This window comes from Egretta garzetta, unplaced genomic scaffold, assembly GCF_000687185.1.
Source record: "Egretta garzetta isolate BGI_Z169 unplaced genomic scaffold, ASM68718v1 scaffold112, whole genome shotgun sequence".
Classification (NCBI taxonomy): domain Eukaryota; kingdom Metazoa; phylum Chordata; class Aves; order Pelecaniformes; family Ardeidae; genus Egretta; species Egretta garzetta.
The window spans coordinates 2,452,429-2,477,867 of record NW_009258884.1 but is presented as its reverse complement, the minus strand read 5'-3'; the positions used below and the strand labels follow the sequence as shown (position 1 = coordinate 2,477,867).

The following is a 25,439-nucleotide window of genomic DNA, read 5'->3' as shown; positions in this document are numbered from 1 at the left end:
GGCCCTCTGCCGCAGGGCTGCGGGGGGGTTGGGGGGTGGCGTCAGGGGGCCGCGAGAGGAATACAGAATACTAGGTCTGAAAAAGAGGTCTAATTAGTTGGAGAATGGTTGTGCAAAACATTAATGAGATAAACACAAAAGCTCCAAATGGTATTTATATAGTGTGAAATGGTAGCATATGGTTTTATGTACAAACCCCTAAAGAATCTGCGTTGCCAGGGAGCTATAGCTGAAGCTTCTGTATGTTTTGCAGTTCAACATGCAGATCTTTGTGAAGACCCTGACTGGCAAGACCATTACCCTTGAGGTTGAGCCCCGTGACACCATTGAGAATGTGAAGGCCAAGATCCAGGACAAGGAAGGTATTCCCCCTGACCAGCAGAGGCTGGTCTTTGCCGGCAAGCAGCTGGAAGACGGGCGCCCCCTGTCTGACTACAACATTCAGAAGGAGTCCTCCCTCCATCTCGTGCTGCGCCTGAGGGGTGGCATGCAGATCTTTGTGACGACTCTGACTGGCAAGACCATTACCCTTGAGGTTGAGCCCCGTGACACCATTGAGAATGTGAAGGCCAAGATCCAGGACAAGGAAGGTATTCCCCCTGACCAGCAGAGGCTGGTCTTTGCCGGCAAGCAGCTGGAAGACGGGCGCCCCCTGTCTGACTACAACATTCAGAAGGAGTCCTCCCTCCATCTCGTGCTGCGCCTGAGGGGTGGCATGCAGATCTTTGTGACGACTCTGACTGGCAAGACCATTACCCTTGAGGTTGAGCCCCGTGACACCATTGAGAATGTGAAGGCCAAGATCCAGGACAAGGAAGGTATTCCCCCTGACCAGCAGAGGCTGGTCTTTGCCGGCAAGCAGCTGGAAGACGGGCGCCCCCTGTCTGACTACAACATTCAGAAGGAGTCCTCCCTCCATCTCGTGCTGCGCCTGAGGGGTGGCATGCAGATCTTTGTGACGACTCTGACTGGCAAGACCATTACCCTTGAGGTTGAGCCCCGTGACACCATTGAGAATGTGAAGGCCAAGATCCAGGACAAGGAAGGTATTCCCCCTGACCAGCAGAGGCTGGTCTTTGCCGGCAAGCAGCTGGAAGACGGGCGCCCCCTGTCTGACTACAACATTCAGAAGGAGTCCTCCCTCCATCTCGTGCTGCGCCTGAGGGGTGGCATGCAGATCTTTGTGACGACTCTGACTGGCAAGACCATTACCCTTGAGGTTGAGCCCCGTGACACCATTGAGAATGTGAAGGCCAAGATCCAGGACAAGGAAGGTATTCCCCCTGACCAGCAGAGGCTGGTCTTTGCCGGCAAGCAGCTGGAAGACGGGCGCCCCCTGTCTGACTACAACATTCAGAAGGAGTCCTCCCTCCATCTCGTGCTGCGCCTGAGGGGTGGCTGTTAAGTTATTGTGCGTCTTGCTTGACAACAAGATTGCCAATAGCATTTGTGTTTGCACTGTAGTTCTTTGATGTCGTAATATTAAATTAAATGCAAGGTTAATGCAAGCTTAAGTAACTGCTGAACAACTGTGTTGAAATGCTAATAAAGTTTTCTGTTGCACATGACAATTTGTAGTACGTGTCAGTTCAAGCTAGTAAATCTGGTGTGTTTAAGTGACATGCTTACTTCAGCTTTGTTCCTTGGCAGTTTAAGCCTCTTTGCATGTATAATGAGGACCTTGTGGATGGAACAGATCTGGATTAAAGTCTTAATTTAAGCACTAATACCATGTTATTTCTTCTTTCTAGTTTAACACCACTTTTTTTCCAGGAAGGATCGTATGTTCTGCTAAAGACCCCAGAAAGCCACAAACCGAGTAAAGGCAGTACAGCAGGGTGGGCTTTGCAGCAGCTTGTAAACTTGTAGAGTTCTACTTGACTCTGCTAGTCCTGAGATGAGCGTGAAGTCCCATTGTGTGGCATTGCCATGGTGTGACTTGAGCTTTGGTGTGCTGGGGGGGCAGGGCTTCTGTGAGCAAACATGAGTAGTACCATATTTTTTTTTTCAGGTGGAGAAGCCATCTGGCTAGCCCAGTGATGGCCTGGGCAAAGTAAACTTTACAAAAGTGGGTGTTGGGAGTTTCTCTTGGCTGATTTATGTGGAGGGTGGGATCTGGGGAAGGGTTGCTTGCAGGCAGAGTTGCTGCTGGGACATGGGGTGGGTGGGAAGGCTGCTGCAGTGCTCGGGCTCTGGTGAAAACTGATCTCTTAAATGACAATATGTGAGGGGTATGGCGACTGCCTGGTTTGTTGGAAGTAGAAGGTTTTTTTACATAATCATTTAATGCCAAAAGCTAGGGAGTTCCCAGTAAAGTCTGCTGTGTTTGGTGTTTTTTTTAATGGGGTGGGTTAAGGAAACTTGCCCAAATGGGTACTGGGAGACCCCATGGTGGGGGTTAGAATGGTTGAGTTCAGCTGGGGGGGGGGTGTCTTCAAAGGCGGGTGTAATCTGTGCCCTTTCAGGGGAATGTAGCCAGGTTGTAAGGGTTGTGGCTGTTGGCGTTGTCTGGTCAGTTCTGACAGCTGCTTAACTTGAAATGGCAGTCCTGGCATCTCTGTGCCGTGTTTCCGTGCTGGTGCACTTTGCCTTTCACTGGTAACTGTGTGTTATGTATGGTCTTGGTCATACAGCTGTGCTAGCAGAACTCTTCTAACGATTGCTGTGTCTGCTATAAGAGATTTTCCTCTGATTACTTGAGGTTTCCTGCAATTGCTTCTGCCCTTCCTTCATCTTTATGCTTTTTGCAGTTCAGGCGCTTCGCAAGGTTTTGCTTTTTCCAGGTCAGCCCCCTGGGCAGGTTGCCCAGAGAGGCTGCGGAGGCTCCTTCCTTGGAGACACTCGGAAGCCATCTGGAGGTGGCTCTGGGCAACCAGATCTAGGTGGCCCTGGTTGAGCAGGAGGGCTGAACAAGATGACCTCCAGGGGTCCCTTCCAACCTTAGCCGTGCTCGGATTCGGTCACTTGTGGCTGGGTGTGTCACAGCCCACTGTTTGCTCAGTAGTGCACAAACTCCCCGAGCAGTTTATAGTCCAGAGGAGATAAAGCACTGAATAAATTTACATTACGTAACTTTTTCTACTGCTGATTTGCTCCATGGTAAAACTAGCTGTTCTATCTTCCCTGGCTCCTGATGAAGAGATGTCCTTTCTCAAGTTCTTGTAATAATTAAGCTCTGGTGTATGGTAACATTTACAGACGCTAACTGGTCAAGCAACACAGGCTGTGGGTGCAGTTTGTTTTAGATCCAAATCTGTAAATGGTGGGTGCCCTTTCTGCAGGGTCAGTTGCTGCATGAGAACTGTTGCAGGAGTGTTGCTCAAATATGGTGTGGAGCTCAGGCTCACTAGGCGATGTTAGGTAGAGCTGGCTTTGGGGTTTGGTCTGGGGGGGACCCTGGGAATGTGAGGTGTAGCTCTCTGGGTCTGCACCACCCTCCCTCCCAGCGCGTGCCTGCTCTAGCTTCATCCGGCCCAAGCCAAACCTGTGTTGTACCATTGCCTCTGCTGGTACTTCTGGCGCTCCTGTTCGTGGATGGCTTGGAAGCGGAGCCATGTGTGGAGCCTGCTTCTAGCTGATGTTGCACCCGAGGTGATGAGCAGTGGGAAGAGGGGGCAATGTTCAAGCATTTTGTGGCTGTGGGGAGCAACTCGGGCCTGGTTTAGGCAGCCTGAGCTGATGGTGTGAAACTGAATGTGTCCATGTGCTATTTTCTAGGAAGATTTTCTTAGGTGAGGCTTGTGCTGAAAATTAACTGACTAGAAATGGCACAGAACAGCACATCCTTAAAGCCACAGTACAAGGAGTGAAATCCCTGGATGCTGTTGTGTTGCAGCGCTGCCCTGGGTGAAGTGTGGAGCCGGGCTCCCAGCTGCGTCACGGCGAGGACGCAGGGATGCTCGTGCTGGACTTCCGCTGCTCTGGTAGGAGCTGTGTTATCGAGGGTTCTGGTCCGCCAGCTCATGGAGAGGTGGCAGTCACTAGCTGGAAGAGAAATTTCTTTATTAATAAAGAGAAATCCTTCCAATTTATCTTAAATAATGTGAATTAGGGAAACGTATGTAAATTACATGGAAATGCAAGTATGAATTTACATAACATGCATTGTTTACACTGAAGAAGTTATGAACAAAAGAGGTATTGGGCAATGTGAATGATTGATGTTATGATACAACATTTTTTTTTCTTATGGTGGTAACTCAATCTGCTTAGAGCCACCTATTCATAACTCAAATAAGAATTTAATAGGCTTTAGCCAGAATCTATATGCTATTAATATGGAATAATCCTAATGCTCCCATATAGGCAACAGATTCTGGTAATGTCTTTTAATCCTGCTGCAACCTCAGCTTTGTGGCTGGCCTTGGTGGGTTTTCTTACAGCTTCAGTTAATTTCTAGTTTGTTCTCTCTTTTAAAAAAATTAATACTCCAAGACTTCAGGATTTTTCTTTTGTGCTTTTAAAAAAATATACTTCTGTCTGGTTTAGGAAGACAAATGAGATAACCCTGTCACACTGGGGTTTAGATACATTGAGTGTTTTGTTGTGGTGGTAACTGCCGCAAAACGATTGTGGAGGGAAAGCGAGGGTTAAGGCAGAGAAACACTGGGAATACCTAAGTATTTTTGCAGTCTTGTCAGCAGCTCCTTGGCTACACAATTTTATATTTATGGAACATCTCTGCATCATCAAACCCAGCCTTCTTTGGAACTTGAGGTTTTAAATTAGACACGTTTCTGTTAACTATTTGATAACAAACAGTAAGCAGATGCCTACAATTCTCACAAGCGTTTGCCTGCAACTCCTTTTTGCTATTTTTGAAGAATTTCCTATAGAGGCTGGTCTCATAAGCAGCGGGAATTCAGGTTTACTTAACGGCCACTGGATGTCACTGTTTCTCCATGAAAGTCTGTCGCGAATGCGTGACTGCAGAATTCGGTTTAGTAGCAGTTTAGAATTTATTTGCGGCAAGTTGCAGGATTTTTTGGTGATATTTTAATAGCAATCGTCAGGCGATTAACAAAGCGATTTGACAAAGCTAATCAAAACAGCGACTTAGTTACAGATTCGAAGATGGCAAGGTTAACTCTGTTACGGCATGGAAGAAGTACACAGAGGAAAATTAAGTTGCACTTGAGTTAGAATGATTCCCGGAGAGGCGGTGGATGCCGAGGATAAGGAGGACCCTCCCGTTGAGTCACGAGGTTCAGAGTGGCCCCCCCCCCTTGCTTTTCAGAGAGGAGTCTGGGTGTGGCTGGGTCCAATCTCAGTCTCAGACTTGGTCAATGGTTTATGTGAGTAAGTGGAATCCTCCTGTCGAGTTGTGAGGTTCAGAATAGATCCCCTTGCTTTCTGAACTCTTTTTTCAGAGAGGAGTCTGGGTGCGGCTGGGTCTCAGACTTGGTCAAGTCTCAGACTTGGTCAAGGGTTTATGTCTAAGGATAATACATATCTAGCAGCAGTGTAAGACTAATTAAACCGTACATCTACAGCCTACTTAATTCATGCATGCATGCACACAGACATGATTATATTTTATATATATATAAAGGTATACATGTTAAAAATTCCCCTTGAGTTCAGTGAAATACTTGCGTAAAATGTCTTTGCATTTCTCAGCAAGCGAGGGTTGAGCCTCAGGGAGTGAAGGGTTTCAGCCCAGGCTCCACTGTCGGTCTGTGGCAATGGACCTCCAACTTTTGCAAACTTAGGAGCTTGCGAGGTCTGAGGGAGATGCTGGTCACAGCCTGCTGCGGTCCAGGAGAGCTCGAAGGGCCTCACTTAGGAACCGCTGTTTGTCAGGTTGTGAGATTATTGGCTTCAGTCATCAGCACGTTTCTGTTTGGGCCACGGTCCAGGTCGGTCATCACTGGAATTCCATTAATGATGGTACTGTGCTGCTCAGGTTACAATTCAGGTCAGGTATGATCCAAGGCTATCGGTGATCAAGTGATTGTTCTGTTCTCACTCTTTTATGGACAGTGCTGCCTAATTGTCTGCCTCCTTACATCAAGGCCAAGATCTGACAGGAGTTTCTGAGATCATAAAGCCATCCAAGGAGAAAAGAGCAGGGGAGTGAGATGCACCACCACAAAATGTTATAAAATAACATTACTGTTGGATTTCATATTTTGCTGCTATTTGATTATCAGTGGAGCATTCCTTCAGGCTGTAATCCTACAGAAAGGGATACATCAAGTAGAAAGATACTTCCATTTAAGGAATAAGAGAAGTGGATGGTTCCTTCAAAGGCCTGAGAAATGTATAGCCAGGAGCCTTTAAATATTATGAGGTGAATCTAGTAGTTACAGAAATACCACCATGTAAATTGAGTCCCCAGGGTGATCAGACAAGTTCTGACAAGGAATTTTATTTCAGAATATTTGGATTTTAGACTAGGCACATGGCTGGTGTCTCTAGAGGTACAGGATTCCATCTGTGTAACTATAACAAATGAAGCTGCTAAAATTCATCCCTTCAGTGTGGGTTTTACATAAGTTGCATGAAAAAAAAGTCTGGCCTTGCAAAAATACTTGATATTTTCCCGAGAGTGGTAGTCCACCTTTAAAAGAAACAGGTGGGGATTTTTTTAGCTGTGTGGCCTCTGTGAGGTTTGAACAAAGCACTGGCTTACCTGTGGTTCTGGAGAAAACGTTAATGGTCCACCCTTGCATGCTGCTATTACAGGTTTCCCTCCTCCTGTGGAGGTGATTTTGAGCTGTTCCCCCTTAGAGTGGCTACAGATCAATGCTGTGATTAAATTATGGACACATGTAAGTGACTTTGATCTTCTATTTACAGCATACAGAAAATGTGATATTAATTGCAAGACCATTATGTTTTTCAGTATTTGGTAAAAATGGGCACTTAGGTGAACAGAGAACATGTATTTTAGGAAATGTGCTTGTATCCATCTTTTCAGAAAGCCATCTTCCTTGTGCTTCCTTTTGCCTTCTGTTTCAGCAGGTTCCAGTCATTGCTTTTCTTCCCATTAATTATTGTGTTTCTTCATGTATAATCTATATCATAATTATGAAAATACATGATAATATTAGGAAATGAAAATTATTGATTTGTCTTAAAATTTCTCTTAGTAGTTAAGAGCTTGACTTCTCTTTTACCAGCTTTAAGGTTTCCATAGAACGTGCCTCTCCTGTCAGGAGAAATTTAGTGCCATCAACCACATTTTCATCAGCAAAATAAGCACCGAGCAAATACAAGATTCCTCCTTGTTGTCCCCCAAATAGAGCCTCAGAAGGCAAGAGGATCACATGTTGCTTTTGAAAACTCAGGCTGGCAGATGGGTGAAATGAAATTGGTGCTTTTATTCTCCCTGCTGCTTTGGATGGCTTTCTCCCGATTCCTAACAGCTATCAGAATTTTAAGTTTTGGTGGCCAGATGCTTGTTAAGTATCATAACCAACTCAGCTGGCTAGTCCACAGCAGTGACATAATCCCATGACTGACCTCAGAACGCTGCTACTAGCAAGTGCACATTTGGGCAGATCTTGTATTTTTTTTCTGCCTTGCTTCTCCCTTTTCTGAAATGGAAGTGCAAGCGTTCACCCTGGCGTACTCTCTGGGAAAGCATGTGCGCATGTGTGTATGCATACCAGTGTTTCTGTGTTCCCCCAGCAGCTCCATGTTTCTGTTTTGCTGTGGTGACCTCTCAGCTGGCAGTGATTCCGTTCCCAGCAAGCTGCACATTCTCCTTCCTCTCTGTAAGCTATTAAAACCAGATGCGCATAAAGAACTCTGTTATGATGCGCTTTTGTGGGCTGATTTAATTCCTTGGCTAGAATGGTGGGCTGACTCCCATGAAAGCTGGGGGAGAAGCCCAAGAGGACTTAAACTCCTAAATGTGAGCTAAACTCCTGGGCCTGAATCTATGTTGATATCACAGTAAATTAAGTGCAACATGACGAAAGCAAACTGAACTCAATCAGTGCAAGGCTGGAATGAGGGAGAGGAGAGATGAGATCTGGTCTTGCATTTATCTGTGTATGTTTGTTCTTCATAGGCTATTCTGTGGGTCCTAATAATTTATTAAGCCTGGAAAGAATATGTAGCTTTGTGTTGTTCCTGAATGAGCTTAATCTTGAAACACAGAATTAGAAATAAGTTTGCGATCTCATGAAAAACCATGAAAGAGGAAAAGGCACCCTGCCATTTAATGGGTGTATTTATAGGAAGGTCATCTTGCAGCCTGCATCAGACTCAAAGTAGGAGCCATCTGGGAATGTTTCTATGGGTGATGGCCGTGTTCCAGGAAGCCCCACCACCATCTTGCACTCCTGTCAGATGAGGATTGCTTTAGGCAGCAAACGTTGTGCTGGGGAAGGCCATTGAGACTGGGTGCTGAATGTCAGCCTGCACTGATGCTGTGGGAAATAACGATTGCGCTGCCTCCTCAGGCCTCGGTTCTGCTCGGAGTGGGAGAGAAAAAACAAAGACAGTTGGTGTGGGCTGATGTCCTCAGTTTCCCAGGGGTCCTGTTTTGAGAGTGTCAGGTGAAGGGCTATTATACATGGTCTCAGCTGCAACCAGTTGTAGGGATGGTCAGTCTGTGCTCCCAGAACCTCCAAGCCTCTCCAAGACTTACACTCCTTTGGAGAACCAGCCCATTAAGAAACGAGCACTAGTGGCAAATGAAGTAATCGGTCTAAGCCTAAGTGTTTTGGAACTGGGGCTGCTTTGTGCAGTCTCCTGTGCTTGTGATGAGCAGCTGACACTGTGTACTCTGTAGGGTAACATTCTGGCTAGTTTATTGTCTTGTATGGTTTGCGCTGCCTTGTAGCTGGGGTGTGTGAAGTATGAGAACTGGCTTCCCACAGAGATGGTTGATCTCTGATGTTTCAATGTATACTTGCTTGTCCTGGGACTAACCAAGGGAGCCTCATGACAAACCTCACAACTAAACCACAGGCTCTAGTACTGTCAGGGTCATATCAGTAGCCGCCCTTGAGAACTGAGTGGGCTGTTGCTAAAAGCCATGGGATGTTGCCTGTGCAGGCAGGGGTTAAGCATTATGTATTTGCAGTAGCCAGCCAGCTTTCCCATATAAGAGCACTGCACTCATTGGCTCTCTCTTTTACTGAGAAATCTATCCAGTCATTTCCTGTGCAAGCCCTTTTTCACTTTGCAAAAAGCTATACAGTTGAGTAAATGACAATAATCCGTGGTTATTCCTTCTCACAGGCAGCCTGGATTCTCTGATGGACCACCACCAACCAGGAGTTCAATGTTGTGCCATTAATAAGCCTGCTAATGTGAGCACGGTCTTCTTTGCAGAAGAGGAGGACTGTCACCCATGGATGTAAATAATTTGGGGTCTGCTTTCATGCTTATTAATGCTTGTTGGTGTTTGACTTGATTTCTCCCGAGAGATTATTTACGTTCTGAAGGATCCGTTGGGGCTCCTTGTCAGATCAGTTCTTGGGTGGAGCTTGCAGCAACTTGGGGTAAGTGCTGTGCTCTTCCTCTTTTGACAGCAAAGGCTTTTTTGTGCTGCACTACTCAAAATGGCTTGGTAAAGTCACAGAAAGAAACAACTCGGCTCTTGAGTAACGAAGTGAAAGTTGAGCTGGCAAACAGAGTGCTCTGTGTTTCCTAGGGACGCTCAAAGTGGATGTATATATTATAGGGTCTTTTTTTTTAGGACCGTTTTGCTCTTGCTTTTAAACCAGACTGTCTGTACAAGACCGACAATAAATAACTCTCTCGAGCGCTGTGGAGAGATGGAAACTGCAGCTGAGAAATGATTTTGGGGAAAGGAAGACAGAAAAGCACAAGCAAACTATTATGGAAGTACAAATAGCCCTCTAAAGGATCGGCAAATGTACCAGTAAGTGCGTTGGGGGAGGAAATAAGTCTGAAATGGGATTATAGGGTGTATGCCTGTGTGTGCGGAGGAATGCTTGTCATTAGAGTGCAGACTAAACTAAATGTCTGAATTATCATAATGGTTTGTCTTGAAATCAGCCCTTGGATTTCTTGCTGTGAACTGCATAAAGATGTTTTGTGGCTGTTTTCTGCCTAAAACTATGCTTCTCCACATCCTAATCTAAGCAGAATGCTTATGCTGTGTCAATCTACCTCTTTGCCGGTACAGGCTATGGAGTCTGGCTGTAGTCCCAGCAAGGGAGATTTCTCTTCAGAGAAAACCTGTTAACCATTTGGAGGGAGTACATGTGAATAAGACGGAGTTATTAAAAAAAGCTCTGCTTCAGGTTGGTAATCATAGATGTTTCCTCACTGCCTCACAAACTGTGCATGAATCTGCAGTCATATGTTGACTACAGATAGATTGCATTGGGAGTGGATCTGAGATGTATCCAGATATATATGAAGAGATGTCTCAAAAGAGTGAAAAAGGAGTACAGGACGTATTAGATAAGCACGCTGGCTGGGTGCTCCGATGAATACTGATGCTCTCTACAGCAGATCTGGATCCAGCTTTGTTCTTGGGAGAGCTGTGCTGTGTTCAGGCTCTGAGGGCTGTGAGTGTCCTCATGGCAGCTGGGGTGTGTGTTTGCCTGTGCTGTGGAGCTGGAAGTTCAAAGCCTGTGCCCATGCGGATGGTCAACAGCTCCGAACAGTGGGGAGATCCCACTCATTTAGCCCCAGGAGGAAATGTGAGAATGCATGAGCAGAACATAATTTGTGCATATATTTCCCCTGTAGAAATATTGCCATTCTTACCAACAGAGAATATGGATAAACTTACCACTGTTCTAAAGAAGGCCTGCAGTTTATCTTATCTCTTTGGCCACTTGGTGACTAGCTGGCATTGGCTGCACTGAGACAAGAACAATGATCGTAGTCTCCTAAAGATCCACTGTCTTTGCCTTTTTTGTAAAGACCCTGTGCTGCTGCCAACAGGTGAGGTCATCTCACAAAGGGGGTTCAGATGTTCTGCAGACAAGTTGCCTGTATTTCATGAACTGCTGCTGAACTTCTCCAGTGGTACCCTGTTTAAGGCTTTCATCCTTTATTCAAACATTCCCACTATGCAAAATTTTACTGAATCTCTCTCTCAAGGGACCCATAGTCAACTGTAGGAATGCTGGACCTGGAAACATGCTTTCCTCTTCGTCTGTGCCACACCGTACACACTCTTGGTTTGTGAACAACTTGAGTTAATTCTCCCTCTCCCTTGCAGGTTTAGTCCCCCAGTGGGGAATATCTTTAGTAATCTGCAAGACCGTCTCTACTAGAAATGGATAACTTCACAAATGGGCAGCCGGGCCCAGATCAGAGGAACAGGTGGATGGGATTGCTAGAAACGGATGACAGTATCCAGGATGAAAAACCTGCATCTAGCAAAAAAGAAGAAAGATCAGGGTTACATGGAAAGAAAGGAGAGCTGCGGCCCTTGGAGACACCTTATCAGAAGGAGAGCAGTGACTTTGCTCCTAAAGTCAAGATTAATCTGAACTATCGCCCAGGACTCATCAGCAAGTGAGTAACGTGGATATTTGACAAGGGTGTGATCCTTGTTATGTACTGATCCCGGCTGGTAGGGGCCTATAGACTTTACCAAAGTCTAAACTAAAAGTATCAATAGAGGAATGTTACAGGAATCTGGTGGGAAGTAATTAAAGGCAGAAAAGGGGCATATTAGCCCTTTTCTTCTGCACTTGGAAGGTATGGGGTGTATTGTGGTATATTTTTTGTGTACCTGAACTAGCACCAAATAAGCCGAGTTGGGTGTGAGAGCAGCTTAGCATGGAGCCCTATACAACTGAATTGTTCTTTCCAGGGGAGGATGTAAACTAGCTCACGGATTGCTTCACACCATGTGATGGGACTGATTCTGGTCCTGCAGCTATCTTGGGCTTCTCTGTCTTTGTGCTCTGGATGCGTGCCAGAGCTGCGCATCAGACTGGATCTGGGAAGAGCTCCAGCTGATGGAAAGAACAGCCACTTAATAGGGACAGTTATTTCCCAGAATTCTTTTTCCCTTGACTCAAAAATAAAATACTTGTTTTTTCTGAAAAACTTTTCTGCCTCCCTCCTTTCTTACACCATCCCACTAGAACTTACTGCATACTCTTGTCTTCCGCTCTCCAGAACTTCTTAATGCTTTGCGTTTCTTCCGTAGCCAAAAGGACCCCAATCACTTTGACAGAGACAGGCTCTTCAGCGCAGTCTCAAGGGGCAGCCCCGAGGCACTGGATGGTTTACTTGAATACTTAAGGAGGACCTCCAAATTTCTCACCAATTCTGAATACACAGGTATATTCCTGCTCAGTGCTCCGTAAACAGGGTTAGCAGAGGCAGCGCTTGTTAATGTAGAAGGGAAGCAGGGGAACCCGCTCGTGGTTCTTTGCTTTCTCCAGCCCTCTGTCCATTTTTTTTATTTTCCCAATGTCCACCTGAGGATGGAGAATACTGTTAATTATATATATATTCTAGGGCTTTTGCTTCTACTGCAGACTAAAAATACCAAGAAAGGCCTTTAAAATAATTACTGTATTTGGTCCTACAGTGACAGTTAAGTTCTGAATCAAGTAATATAGATGTGTGCAAAGTACATGTGCAACCCATTCAATACTCTTTTTCTACTAGATGCAAAGACTGGGAAGACCTGCTTAATGAAAGCCCTGTTGAACTTAAAAAATGGAAAGAATGACACGATCCCACTTTTGCTGGAAATAGACCAAAAGACACAGAATCCCAGGCCACTTGTCAATGTGGCATGCTCTGATTGTTACTACAGAGGTAAGGTTTCTGTTCTGATGCTGTGTCAGAGCAGCCTCCCCATTAGACAGGTGAGATGTGCAGATACAAGGAAAAAGAGATACAAGGAAAAAGAGGGGAACCGGAGCTTATGCAGTGCAGAAGTTCCAGAGTTCTGGTGCGGTTACAGTAACAGCTGACTCACCTTTTAGTTCTGATTTCTGATTCTGGTCTGCATCCTCTTCAGCCCTGAATTATACGCTTCACTTCTGCAATTTTGTTCTCAGTCTACAAAACAGAAATGATAGACATTTAATAACCCAGGAATGTAAGAGGATTTGCCTTGGAAAGCTTAAAAAGCATGTCTAAAAGTGAAAAAGAAATAGTAGATCTCTATTAAAGAATGAGTTCTGCTGGTTGGGTTATCCTTTTAATAGCAGACATGTAGCATAGTCATGTATGTCTATAGTTGTCTTTAACCTCTCATAGCTGCTTGGGATCTTAGTACCTGACAGGGGTAATTGCCTGGTTTTATGTTGAATTCCTGATAGTCTTGGGGCTTGTCTTCTGACTTAGTGTTTTCAGTGTGCTTTTCCAATGAATAATGTTGAAAGTCATCAATTGCCACCCACCCCTGGCCTAGCACTGAGGCTGCAGGATTGCTATGCAGAACATACAGCGATTGTTGAAATGGTGCTTTGCTGGGGAGTTCTTCGCCTGTTCCCTCTGATAGTGGTACTGAGTGATAGGTTTTGCCTGTTTCCTTAGGCCAGACAGCACTCCATATTGCCATAGAGAAAAGGAACCTAGATTTAGTGAAAATTCTAGTAGAGAATGGAGCTGATGTCCACGCCAGAGCCCACGGTGAATTCTTCAAGAAGAAGAAAGAAGGAGTTTACTTTTATTTTGGTGAGACAGCGTGGAACATGTTCCTTCACTTTTTTATTGCCTTATTGTATGCAATGCTGCTAGTTCTACTTGAGTTTGCCCCTCTGTGTCTGGGTTGCCATCACCACTGTCCTGTAATCAAGCTCTTGACTTATTTGAATGGCAGGATCCTTTCACAGGCTGAGGTGTCCAATGAAGATTTGCCATCATCTTTGGTTTTATGTATTTAATCCTATCTGAGGGGCTTCAGAGACAAATACTTGGTTAGTTTAGAAATAAGGAGTAATTGTTTACTGCAAAACCCTTTCTGAATCTAGAGACACTGAGAAAGAATTTGATCTGTGTTCCAGTGGTAAAACTATAGGCTAAATATATTTTCCTATAATTTCTTTTTTTTAACTTTTTTTCACCCCTTTCTGCTGCTTCTCCAAATACTGTCCTAATCTCCTCAGGTGAACTTCCCCTCTCCTTGGCCGCTTGTACCAACCAGCTTGAGGTGGTGGAATATCTTCTAAACAATCCCCACCAGAAAGCCAGGCTCCAGGAGCAGGATACCCAGGGCAACACCGTCCTTCACGCCCTGGTGATGATTGCAGATGACACTGAGGAGAACACCAAGTTTGTGAGCACAACATACGTTGAGATCTTGAAAGCAGGTGTGAAGGTTGACCCAACATGGAAACTGGAGGAGATAGTGAATTATGATGGATTAAATCCTCTGCAGCTTGCTGCCAAGACAGGCAAAGTGGAGGTAAAGACAACTAGAGGGAATCCCTGGGGTTGCTGAGAAATAAGGAAGATGGCAGCATACATCCTCAGCACAGCAGTGGGGTTTGATGTAGGAGCATCTTGCACCCAACCCATAGTAATGCTGCTGACAGTGGCAGTGCTGCAGGAGACAATAAAGGAGGCCTCCTCCAGGCCACTCCAGTTAGTGTCCTAGAGTCTCAGCTGGCTGCTGCTGCTCTCTGTCTCAGCTAAGATGGCTGGTCTGGACCGAAATTGGTTCTACTTGAGAAGAGCTGATACAAGGTGTAGTTTGATTGCCTGCTTTTAGCCCGATAGTCTGGTGTTTGAATATAACAAAGTGTATAATGCAGAAAGCCAGGTGTCCTGTGTTTGAAGGTGATTTGGGTGTGCTCATGTCATTCTACGCCTTCATGACATACACATTTTTCTGGTATGCATCTGGTTTCCCTTCAGATCTTCAAGCACATCATCCAAAGAGAGATCAAAGACCCAGTGTACAGGCACCTGTCACGCAAGTTCACTGAGTGGACCTATGGACCCATCCATGTGTCTCTCTATGACTTGTCCTCTATAGACAGCTTTGAGGAAAATTCTGTGCTGGAGATTCTGGCATACAGCAGCGACACACCGGTGAGTGCTTTTACTAACAGTCTAAGACAGCAACATTTTTTCTGCCTTTCTGTAGTGTTGCTGTATCATTATGCAAATCATTCCAAGTTAATGTGGTATTTCACGTGATCATTTTTCTGGAAGAGAAACACATGATGGAAGTATATGTGTATTTTATTATTTATAGTCTGCCTGGTATGCCTCTGATAATCTATAATATGAGAGAAATTTTTGATCCTCTGGTTGTTCTAAGCCTGGCTGTGTCCAAATATCTTGATGAAGCCCAGCAGAAGTAACTTATTATGGGATGGATGATTTATTTAATACTAAAAGGCCTGACTGAATAAGCCCTTAGGGATACCCTAATTGGAGCCACTGGACTCCAACCCTGAAAAAGACAATCCTCTGGTGAATTTGCATTCCTGTTATCACATGGGTACCTTTTTGTTGTTTTTTTTTTCCACAGAATCGGTACAAGATGGTGGTTTTGGAGCCACTGAACAAACTGCTTCAGCAAAAATGGGAAACATTTGCTGCCAAGAGATTCTACTTCAGTTTTGTCTCATACTTGTCATTCATGATCATCTTTACAGCCATTGCGTACTATCAACCCTCACGGGTAAAGGTAGGCCCAAATTTCTTTTATCTGGAAAGGCCTGAATGAATGGCGCTGAGTTTAAAAAGTGCATGGTGGTTATCATCACTACCTCTGCCTGTCTTCAGTGTTTAAGGTTTTTTTGGTTTTATCTTGCAGCCTTCATTTCCAGTAGAGTTCACAACTGGAGGCTTCCTGTGGGTCTCTGGACTGATCATTATCTTGCTAGGAGGCATTTATCTAATTTTTGCACAGGTATGGAGATCTCTCGTCTAGTTTCACTGTAAAAAAGAAAAAAAAGGAAACCATCACTGACATTGAGGCAACAGATTCGGTTCTCCTGACATCTGAGACACAGTGTCAGTGCGATCTAGCAATGGCAGAGGTGGCACAAGCCAGGTTGCTGGGCAAGAGGAAGAATAGGCTCACAACAGTAAATAATGATGAAAGACTTCTGTGATTAATGGTACTAAAATGCATCTTTGGCATTTAATGCAGTCTATTAATAAAGACATTGGGCTGAGCCATGATTCAGCCCTTGTTTATCCTTGCCCTTTATAAATAAGGCCTTTTTTTCATCTTGGAAAGATGACTAGCTGAAATTTGGGATCTTGAAAATGAAAGCATGAAGAGGAGCTTATGGAGCAAACCTCTCCCCTAAGGGCTAGGCTGTGCCGGTCAGGAATCACTCTCTAGCATGCCGTGTTGTTTTGATGAATGGCAACCATTGTTTTTTCTCTGTTAGAGTCTGTATTTGCGGAGGAGACGCCAGTCCCTGAAGACTATGTGTTCCGACAGCTGCATTGAGATCTTGATGTATGTCTCTTGAGGTTTTTTGCACAATGAAAGCACAGGTGAAATTGGTTCTCTGCTGTGTGCAGCTAAGTTGCCCTAACATTACTAGAGAGATGGTGAGCAGGAAAGCTACTGTCTCCTCTTTCCATCCCTTCCCTGCTTGCTTCTCCTACTTGCTGCATCTTGTCATAGCTCTTTGTTCTAATGGACTTTGCTGGGTAGGGTCTGTCCTTGGATATGTGGCTGAACACAGTGAAGGTCAGACCCTCAATTATTCCACAGTTAACAACATACACTTGTTAGAAAAAGAGCTCAGGTTTTTAATCGTACAGTTACTATGGCTCTTACTTGGTCGAAAGGATAACAACTTCTCAGTTGTCTGGGGAGAAATGCTTATAGATGCATGTATTTGTAAGTGTTAAAATCCTTTTCCATTTAATATCAGTTATGTGAGTTACATCAAGCAGTTCAGAGTTTCCATACTGTGAGATTAACCAGTTCACAACAAACTGCAACAATTTGTGGGTCTGGTTATAACAGGATTTGCTTATATAAACTGTGTCTGATTAACTGCCACTTTACATGTTCCATGTAGCCTCGTAAAATGTGTTTGCTTTTCCTTGCAAAACAGAACAGATCTGCAAATGGGCCTTTTTGTTGAGGTAAGTCACTGTGTCACTCATTCTACTTCTCTCCAGATTCATCCAGGCTTTCTCTTTGCTGCTGTCAGCAGTCCTGTATGGTGCAAGTTCAGAAAACTATGTGGCGGTGATGGTGTTTTCCCTGCTTTTGGGATGGGTGAACTTGCTGTATTACACTCGGGGCTTTCAACGCACTGGGATCTACAGTGTCATGATACAGAAGGTCAGTACTCGGAAAAAATTTTGTACAAAAAGTTTTTGGGTGTGAGGAACTAATAGAAGTCCAGCAATTACTTTTCTTATCTCAGGATCATGAAAACCATAAATGGAATTGATGTACTAACTATAGAAGTAAAGAAATTGCAGAAGGCAATTAGATCAGAGTCTTCAAGGAAGTATAATTGTGGCAAACACCAATCTGCCATCTTTGAATATAGCAAATGAGAGCAGCTGACACCTACCTGTTTGTCATAAACTGACTCAAAACTAGGAGTCAAAACCACTGCAAGTTCCCTGGAACTGCTGTGCTTGGGCTGAGAATTGTTTCCAGGTCTGGGACTAGAAAGGCAAGACAAGGCAGGTGAAATGAGGTACCAGGGAAGAATTCTGATCACCACTTGTGTGAAACCCAATTCTATCTAGAAGAGAAAGAGATGTGTGTTGAAACAATTTGGAAACAGCTGTACTGGGGAACTGACGTGATATTTATTTGTTTCAAAGAACCTATTCATAAAAACAGAACAAAGAAGTTCATGTAGTACTCTCAGATTAAGCTACTAATAATCTTACTTACCTGAGGAAGTAATTTACCATACATTAGTAGTTTCTTAAACTGGATTTTCCAATTATCCAAAGCATTTTCCAACTTGCTTTCAGTATTGTTGCTGGGGGTTGGTTTATCATGTGCAAGTACAGGACACATCCTGGCGAATTCCTGTGAGATAAAGAATGGCACTTCCTACTGATTTGTGTTTCAGACTATCCTGAGAGATCTGCTGCGTTTCCTCTTGGTTTATATGATCTTCCTCTTTGGCTTTGCTGCAGGTAAGGACTTAGTCTGTGTTATGTTATAGGTTGGGCTGCAAGAAGTAAACTTTTCTGAGGAGGATTAAAAATTCTGTTTTTCTCATAGCTCTGGTTACACTGATGGGGGATGCTCCTTCAGTCTCTCAGAACAAGTCTCTCGCTCAGATGGAGAGCGCTGGGAGCCATGCTATGTACGGCGGGCTGCTTAGCGTCTCCCTGGAGCTCTTCAAGATCACCATTGGGATGGGCGACCTGGAGTTCCAGGAACATGCCAGATTCAGATACTTCGTCATGCTCCTGCTGCTTCTCTTTGTGATCCTCACTTACATTCTTTTGCTCAACATGCTGATCGCACTCATGAGCGAGACTGTCACAGATATTTCTGGTTATAGCAAAAGTGTCTGGAAGCTGCAGGTGAGACACAGTGCTGCTCAGCAGCTTTGTTGTAGTCCAGACTTCTACTTGAGTCTCGTAACATCAGAGATGATAGTGCCTGTCTTTGTCCTAAGCCTCAGCTATGAACTTCTCTTTTACATAAATTTGCCACTCTGGGAGTAAATCCTAACATAATTTTTTAGAAGTGTTTAAAACTCATGCTGTTTTCATGGCTACTAGCCAGTCCAGATCCACGTGCATAAGTAACTTGAGAGAATAACTAACTGACCAGTACTATTAAGCTAAAGAGCACTTTGGGATTGAGTTCCAAAGTGATTTTCTAAGTCAAAGTACTTGCTGATTGGGGAAGATGTAATTAAAAAGAGGGGCTGGGCTCTGTATGCCCTGTTTTCTCTCTGACATTGACTTCTTCTTTCAGAGGGCTATTGCTATTCTAGAAATAGAGAAGGCCTGGCTGTGGCGCCAAGGTGGGAAGAGGAGGTCTGGCTGCTTCATGTCAGTGGGCCTCAATAAGAAAGATGAGAGATGGTGTTTCAGGTAAGACAGATGTACCGTTACCTCTTACACTCCAGTCTAGTAGTGGGTTCCCATGATTTGTAAGCTGGTAGTCCTGAACCACCACAGGGAATTTCAGCACTGACTCAACAGAGTGACTCAACCACATATTCCTGGGTACGTGCAAATTGGCTGGTGATTGCAGTGCTGGAAGTTTGAGAGCTAGCTGAGCCATCAGCATTGTCACCAAGACATGCTGTCACCAAAAGATGCCCTGTTTAACCCACATCTGTGCAAGTGGTTATGGTGGCAGGGTGTCTACAATGATGCTTTCTTTGCTGCTGGGAGCGTAGCTGTGCCCGGAGCAGGCTGTGGTGGGAGGGATGCAGGCTCGTGGCCCCTTCGCTCAGGAACATGCAACTTGAGTGCGACACGAGGGGGCAGCACCCTTCCTCGCAGGGGAGAGCAGATGAACATTTCTCCACCCAGCAAACCAAACTGCAGGCAGCACTTCTGTAACTCCAGGGTGTTATGGGCTATGGAGCATGTATAGAAAGTAGAATCTTTTCCTTTGTGTTAAGTATGTTCCCTGGGAGGAACTAAAGTATTTTAAAGCAAACAACATAGACCAGCACACAGTATGCAGGGGAAGATATTTACTTTGGGGTGCTTAGACTACAGAAGATCTTCACTCAAAAAAAAAAAGCTCATTAGGGTGTTGTTGCTACAGCCAAACCATTAGGATTGTGTTGGCAGGATGAGCTGGGTTGGAGTGCTGTGGGACAATGAGAGATGGATTGAAATGCTGTGCTCCATGCATCAATGGCTGTTGCATTTTTGTCTCTCCAGAGTAGAGGAAATTAAATGGACGAATTGGGCAAAGGACATGGGAGTTCTTAGGGAAGATCCGGGAAACACCAGTGATTCAGAAATAAATCCAGAAGGTAATTAAATCATGAAGAAGGGTCTTCAGTATCCTTTTAGCTTCCTGCTCAGGAGCTGCTCTTGGTATGTTATCATGTCTTTGCTAACAGAAATTTTAGGCAGGCCAGCTTGCTCATGAAATTGCTTCCACACAGCATCCCTCAATAGTAGCAGCATTGCTTGTGAGCTGAGAAAATAAAGAATTAGAGTAGGATATGGACCTGGTCAGAGTTTGGGAACAAATAATGGGAATGAAAGAGATGCTGTTCCTACTTACCTCTGGTAGAAATAGGCAGGAAACACTGTTGAGAAAAGCAAGAGCTGTTCTTCCTTTTGACTCAATAGCACAAAAGCATTGTGCTTTTTCTAGGAAAGGTAAAATTTAGGCCCACTCATACTGCAAGTGTTAAAATCACACGGCTTTTATAGCACAAGTCAGGGCATTAATGCTGACAACTTTGAAAATTCTGCATAAGATAATTATGCTTGCTTCTCTTGTTACACCTGGGAAGCAACTCTGTGTGGAAAATGGAACGCTGTTACTTTCTCTAGAAATATTTTGTTCGGCATGGCAGAGCTTGGACAGAAGCTTCGCCAGATTTAAACATGGCCTCTTCCAGCGTAGGTTCTTCCTAGATGACAGTTTTCTAGGAGTGGGAAGGTTGCAACACTTAAAATACTATCTGTTGTTTGTTGGGTTCCCCTAAACCTGCACTCTTCTAAAAACTGGATCCTTTTGTCAGCTTCCTGCTTAAAAAGGGCTGCTGTTCTTATGTCTCCTGCTATAGAGACAAGGTCATGGAAACGGATGCCACAGAAACAACGGAGATCAGCTGTTTCAGAGGAGCAGTCACTACTGCAGCCCCAGCTACCAGCAACTGAGATGATGCCTCTAGAGGGACAAAGCAGAAATCTTTAGCAGGTTTTCTGGATTGCAACCTTGCTTCCAACTTCAAAGGAGTAGTTCTTCCTATAGTGGCTGGAAGAATTGAAGGCATTATCAGTATTAAAGTGCATTTCATCAAAGACTGTGGTTCAGCCTGTGGCTTTAAATATTTTCATGCACTTTAATCATTAATTTCCTCTGAAGAAACTATTTTTACTCAACTTTCTTTGCCTGACACTTCCTTATTACTATATCTAAAGGTACCAGGGCAAGATCATAGGGGCAGTGGGGAGTGGTCTTTGGGAAGGCAGCGCTTTCTGAGCTGTATAGAAATAATGCTGTTTGCCATAAAGAAGCAAAGGATGGAGTAACCTATCTAAGAGTGGGTTGACTGTTATTTTTTTGTCACAAGAGACTGCACTGAAGTGCTTTGGAATAAAGAGTGTTGCAGAAGCATAAAAAGTTGCTAAGGATGGAGTTGGTTTCTGTGCAAAACACTGTCAGTGTGAGACACGAGTAGACAAATACTCAGTCTTCAGTCATCAAGAGCCATACTTAGTCTTTGTGTCAGCACCTGCAGTGCTCAATGTTTAGCCCACATCAGAATTCTCATTTTACAGTATTAGAATTAAATCATTTCCACGATGTGTGCATTTTCTTAAGAGCACAAGTGATGTGGATTTCCTGGACTTCACATGGTGAATTTCTGAAACATCTGTCTCTGTAGAAAACAGCAGCAGAATCCTGCATGTGGCTTCTGAGAGACAGGCCAAAATGCATCGTGCGGTTAGTATTTCCTGTCAGTCTTAGTGGGTGTCCTGTCTTGCTGTAGACGATTACAAGGGCCTCATTGCTTTTTGCTACGTGCACTCAGGCAGGATGGGAAACATACTTTGAGCTCTGTGGAAAAGAGATAAAAATGAGCTGTCTCACTTTCAGACTATATTTAAAAATAGTAATGTGTATTTCTGCAAACTATCAATGTAGCAAGTTTACTTAATAGCAAATGTTCATCACTGGATGTATTTTCAGAACTTCAGGCTCCCTCAAAAAGGAAGAGAAGATGTGATCATTGTGGACTACAAGGCCTTCTCAAATTCCTGATTCCCTTTCACCCAGCACTGTGCCTCACTGCCATGAGCATGAACACTTGTTTTTCATGACCTCACATCAGTTTATGCAGCCACATCTGAAGCTGTAACAGCTGATGCTGCATTGGATGCACCTTTCATAGAGGGAATGGTTAGTGATAACCCTGAAAAAGCTGCAGACTACAAATGTTTGCAGCACCTATTCAGTAGGCTAAACTATGCAACTCAAGATCTCCTGTCTCTCGTTTCTACTCTGAGCAAGTGAAGCTAGGAGGTTTGTCTTTTGGAGACAACGATCTTAATCCTGTTGCTTACTGCATGCATGGGACTGGCAGCAAAAGCATTGGTTTTAGAACTTCAGATGGGTTCTTCCCCTGTGCTGGGCAATTCCCTCTGCAGCATCATTGCATTGGATATCTGAATTGTAACTAACTTTTCTCACTCCAGCTTTTGCCATTTTCTCGCAGTGTTCAGCTGCTTTTTCCATCTATGGCTTTGTCCGAAGTGTTCCCAAGATTTGGCAAGGTGCTCATATTGCACAAAAGGATTATCTGGTAATCTATTGCTGTGCTTGGTGCTTTGCTGTGGTAGGGAGTCTTTGAGATTTTCAAGAAATGCAGAATCTGATCTGCCATTCCTGCCCGGAGTCTTAACAAACAACAAAAGTGAAATCTTGCTTATTGGAAGTGTTTTTGATAGCTGTGGCCTGTGACAGCTTGCTTTCAAGATAACCTGCCTCTTCAGCCATTCCTTGAACCTGCTTCTCTTTAAATCCCTTTCTTAAGCTTGCAGTGTTAGTTTATCTTTTGATCTGCATAAAACATCTTCTTAAGCATCTAGTGTCTGCTGTGAAACAGGGCCTTGGCATTCCTTGTGCTTCACAGTCACGCCACAGACCACCAGTCCCAGCCCCCTCAAGCTGATGAATAAAGGATGATGGACAGCAGACAGGGACAGGTACAGGTACATGCAGCAAACAGCTATGTCAGCTTGGCCAGAAGATTTAGCAGTGCCCAGGCTGCTGTACAGTTCTTTGATGTACTATGGAAAAAAGGAGATTTTTTTGAGGAGTTACAACCTCTCTGAAGCAAGAGATTAGTATCACTAACCTGCCAGTTTTCTGTATTTTTAATGCACAAGGCTCCACTTTGGTTTCAGCATCTGAACCACTTCCCATTTTGGTCACATTACAAACAGGAAGGCTGTCTGGGGTTTGTTTTCCTTGTAAGACAAAGGACTTACAAGCTGGTTCATAGCTTTGAAGGCCTAGCAGGATTTTGGAATCCACTCTTAATAGATCCTAATGTTTTGTCAGAAAACACTTCAGTCATTGACACAAGAAATTATCAACAGATGAAGTGCCCTCTCCCTACTACCTCCTGTGACAGGTAAACCCACCTGCATGTGAACCCACCCCTATGCAAATGGTGAGGCTTTGCAGGGCTCTCATCTGAGAAAACAGAAACCTCTCGCAAGCATCAGTGAAGGAACAGCTGCGGTTTCTCTCCTCTACCTACTCTGTACGTACGAGCCACAGACACTCTGAAGGCCCAGCCATGCCACGAGGAAAAGACACCAGCAGCTCTCATTGCTTTCCATGCAGGGTTATGAATGCTCAAACCCTCCCCTGTGTGATTACATCCAAGTTATTTGGTTCCTAGCAGGGTTGGAAGATGAACACAGATCTTCTTGCTTCCAAACCCTTCCTCATCCTCTACTGGAGCACACTTTGCCTGGTCATTGCTCTCTGTGGCCTCTCTACTGGGCTCCAAATGCTTCCTGCTGCACAGTGATCTGTCTTGCTGCTTATCTCTGTAATTGTCATAAAAGAAACTTCATGTCTGGTTTGTATGGTTCCCAATTCCCCATAAGGTCATTTTCTTCAGGGGTATAGGTGGAAGCAAGACTTTCTTGTTCCTCAAGTGCTTTGCACATTTTATTTTATCGTTTTTTGTTTTTTTCCCCCCTGTTTTTTTCAAAGCGTGCTCTGGAGCTGAAGCCGGCATGGGGAGGTCTATCTCTGTCTTGGTTGATTACCTCTCTCTTCATCTCTTTGTGACCCCACTTGCAACTGAGCATACTTTCCATTGCCTGTGTAGCTAGCAAAAGGAGTCTTTGAAGTGTGACAAGCAAAAGGGCTCAGACAAAGAACAGATGCTTTATGTAAGTCTACATAAGCTGCAAAGAGCTATTTCTGAAGTGATGCAGCTGGTAGATTTCTCAGCTGGACTGTTCCTGTGGCTAGCTATTAGTTTTGTTCTTCTTTGCTGTATTTTAGAAATTTCATTTGTTGCTCTGGGACTAAAAAGAAAATAAAATTGGGGGGAAAAAAAAGACATTTTAAAAGAACACTGTCCCACTTTGCAACCTCACATCTACTTCAGCAGCACGAATAAAAGTGGGACCAGACAGGACCAGGCAAATCCTCAGAAAGGCCTGACTGCGGCTGCCTCATGGCTGGCACCTAACTTTTCGTAAAATCTGAGTGCAAAGAATGTTTTCTTCACTTCCTCTTCTGACGTAATCTTTTTTTCAGTTCAGATTTGTGAGATGTGGAGCGCTACAGCATTTCTGGACTCTCAGGATGGTTGTAAAATGTTAAACAGAGGGAGTCCTCAGAGGAAGAGACTTGGAGGTTAGCTAAAAAGCATCTGTGTGATTTGTTGCACTCTTTTCTGAGAATGCTTAGAAAATTTACATTTTCTGGGCAAAGACAACTGTGTCTCTGGAACGGCTTTCCGCTCCCCCTTTCAAAAGGATCTGCTATGCAGTTAACTCTTCTGATTTCTCAGCATTTGCTATTTCAGCTCATTTAGCACTTGTAATAACAACACACTGCATCCGAATAATACTTGCTACACAGTACTCTGATTGAATGAGCTATTTGGGAGTAACTCTGTGCTAGTCTGGTCCAGACTAGGGTCAACAGCACAGAGGAACAAGGGTTCAATAGAAAACAAAGAACTGTTGGTAGAGGGGAGAAAAGTCGCACAGAATCCCTTAACATACCCTGGGCATCCTGCTGTAAAATGTCGCTGTTTCTGACATTAATAACATACAAAATAAAAGGGGAACACCAAGCGCTCTGCGTGTGTGTGAGGGGGGGGAACCCCTGCATTAAAAAAAAATTACTATGAGGGACATCTGAGAGCTGACATCTCTCTCAAATCCCCGCTGTGAGTTCACTTGACTCAATCTGTTTGCACATTTCAGTGGGGTGTGGCATGTCCATGTAGTGAGCACCAAAGGACGAGGTGGACTGGACAAACAGTGGCCTAGTGGCTTTTCCAGACGGATGCTGTTGTTCTAGGTAAAGGTGCTGTTGGAGACACTGCTAAAAAATCCCTTTCAGTAACATAAGTTTACCTTTTAGTAGGTCTTTGCATCTGCAGTTTTATTAGAATATCACTCGCATACGCCTTGAAACCTCAGTTAGGAAATCCACAATAGAGTCACTCTGTCTCGGCAAGCACAATGAGACATGCAGATCTGGAGATCAGAGGAAGAGAGCAGTTTTTGCCTGGTATCTCCAGTTCCCCTCCTTCCTTCACCTTAAAGCTGGGAACAATGAGATTGCTCCTGTATCTACTCTTCCTAATGAGTGAGTCTTACCTCTATTTTTATTTTACATATATTAGAAAATAAAAGTCTTAGTCTAGAAA

At 44.2% G+C, this 25,439-nt stretch overlaps 3 protein-coding genes across 15 annotated transcripts in view; all 3 read left to right on the top strand.

Annotated features, from left to right (window-relative positions):
* The window catches only part of UBB (ubiquitin B), a 2,530-nt gene extending 959 nt beyond the window's left edge, over nt 1-1,571 (top strand). Inside the window, exons 2-3 of one of the 2 annotated variants that reach the window (XM_009633965.2) lie at nt 254-307; nt 536-1,571. In XM_009633965.2, coding sequence (XP_009632260.1) covers nt 260-307; nt 536-1,405 — 918 coding nt within the window. In that variant the 5' untranslated portion in view covers nt 254-259 and the 3' untranslated portion in view covers nt 1,406-1,571. Of the gene's footprint in view, nt 1-253 lie in introns of both variants that reach the window. The other variant, XM_009633959.2, reaches the window with a different exon arrangement.
* A 90-nt stretch (nt 1,572-1,661) lies between these two features.
* On the top strand, nt 1,662-21,219 carry LOC104121905 (transient receptor potential cation channel subfamily V member 2). Of its 10 annotated transcripts, none has more exons than XM_035889519.1 (19): nt 1,662-1,819; nt 9,199-9,316; nt 9,687-9,844; nt 10,112-10,229; nt 11,162-11,460; nt 12,104-12,237; nt 12,571-12,723; nt 13,450-13,590; nt 14,022-14,320; nt 14,773-14,949; nt 15,395-15,553; nt 15,683-15,778; nt 16,269-16,339; nt 17,017-17,182; nt 17,937-18,003; nt 18,092-18,399; nt 18,800-18,918; nt 19,726-19,820; nt 20,544-21,218. In XM_035889519.1, the coding sequence occupies exons 5-19, from the start codon at nt 11,219-11,221 to the stop codon at nt 20,717-20,719; spliced, it is 2,403 nt and encodes an 800-aa protein (XP_035745412.1). In that variant the 5' UTR covers nt 1,662-1,819; nt 9,199-9,316; nt 9,687-9,844; nt 10,112-10,229; nt 11,162-11,218; the 3' UTR covers nt 20,720-21,218. The 10 variants fall into 10 exon arrangements, with proteins under 10 accessions (XP_035745412.1, XP_035745410.1, XP_035745409.1 ...); XM_035889517.1 differs by having other exon boundaries at nt 1,662-1,838; XM_035889516.1 differs by lacking the exon at nt 1,662-1,819 and having other exon boundaries at nt 9,299-9,316; nt 9,659-9,844.
* Nucleotides 21,220-21,252: 33 nt separating this feature from the next.
* Nucleotides 21,253-25,439, top strand: part of ITGAE (integrin subunit alpha E) — a 29,673-nt gene continuing 25,486 nt past the window's right edge. Inside the window, exons 1-3 of one of the 3 annotated variants that reach the window (XM_035889510.1) lie at nt 21,253-21,472; nt 21,719-21,928; nt 24,314-24,412. In XM_035889510.1, the coding sequence (XP_035745403.1) occupies nt 24,328-24,412 (85 nt within the window). In that variant the 5' untranslated portion in view covers nt 21,253-21,472; nt 21,719-21,928; nt 24,314-24,327. Of the gene's footprint in view, nt 21,473-21,690; nt 21,929-24,313; nt 24,413-25,439 lie in introns of those variants that run through there. The other 2 variants (XM_035889512.1, XM_035889511.1) reach the window with 2 other exon arrangements.

What these genes read in the sequence shown, in the direction of transcription:
- LOC104121905 (XM_035889519.1), top strand. Translation starts at nt 11,219, where the DNA reads ATGGATAACTTCACAAATGGGCAGCCGGGCCCAGATCAGAGGAACAGG. An exon ending in CGCCCAGGACTCATCAGCAA is followed by an intron (nt 11,461 to 12,103) that starts GTGAGTAACGTG and finishes TTTCTTCCGTAG; the next exon opens with CCAAAAGGACCCCAATCACT. An exon ending in AAAGTGTCTGGAAGCTGCAG is followed by an intron (nt 18,400 to 18,799) that starts GTGAGACACAGT and finishes TTCTTCTTTCAG; the next exon opens with AGGGCTATTGCTATTCTAGA.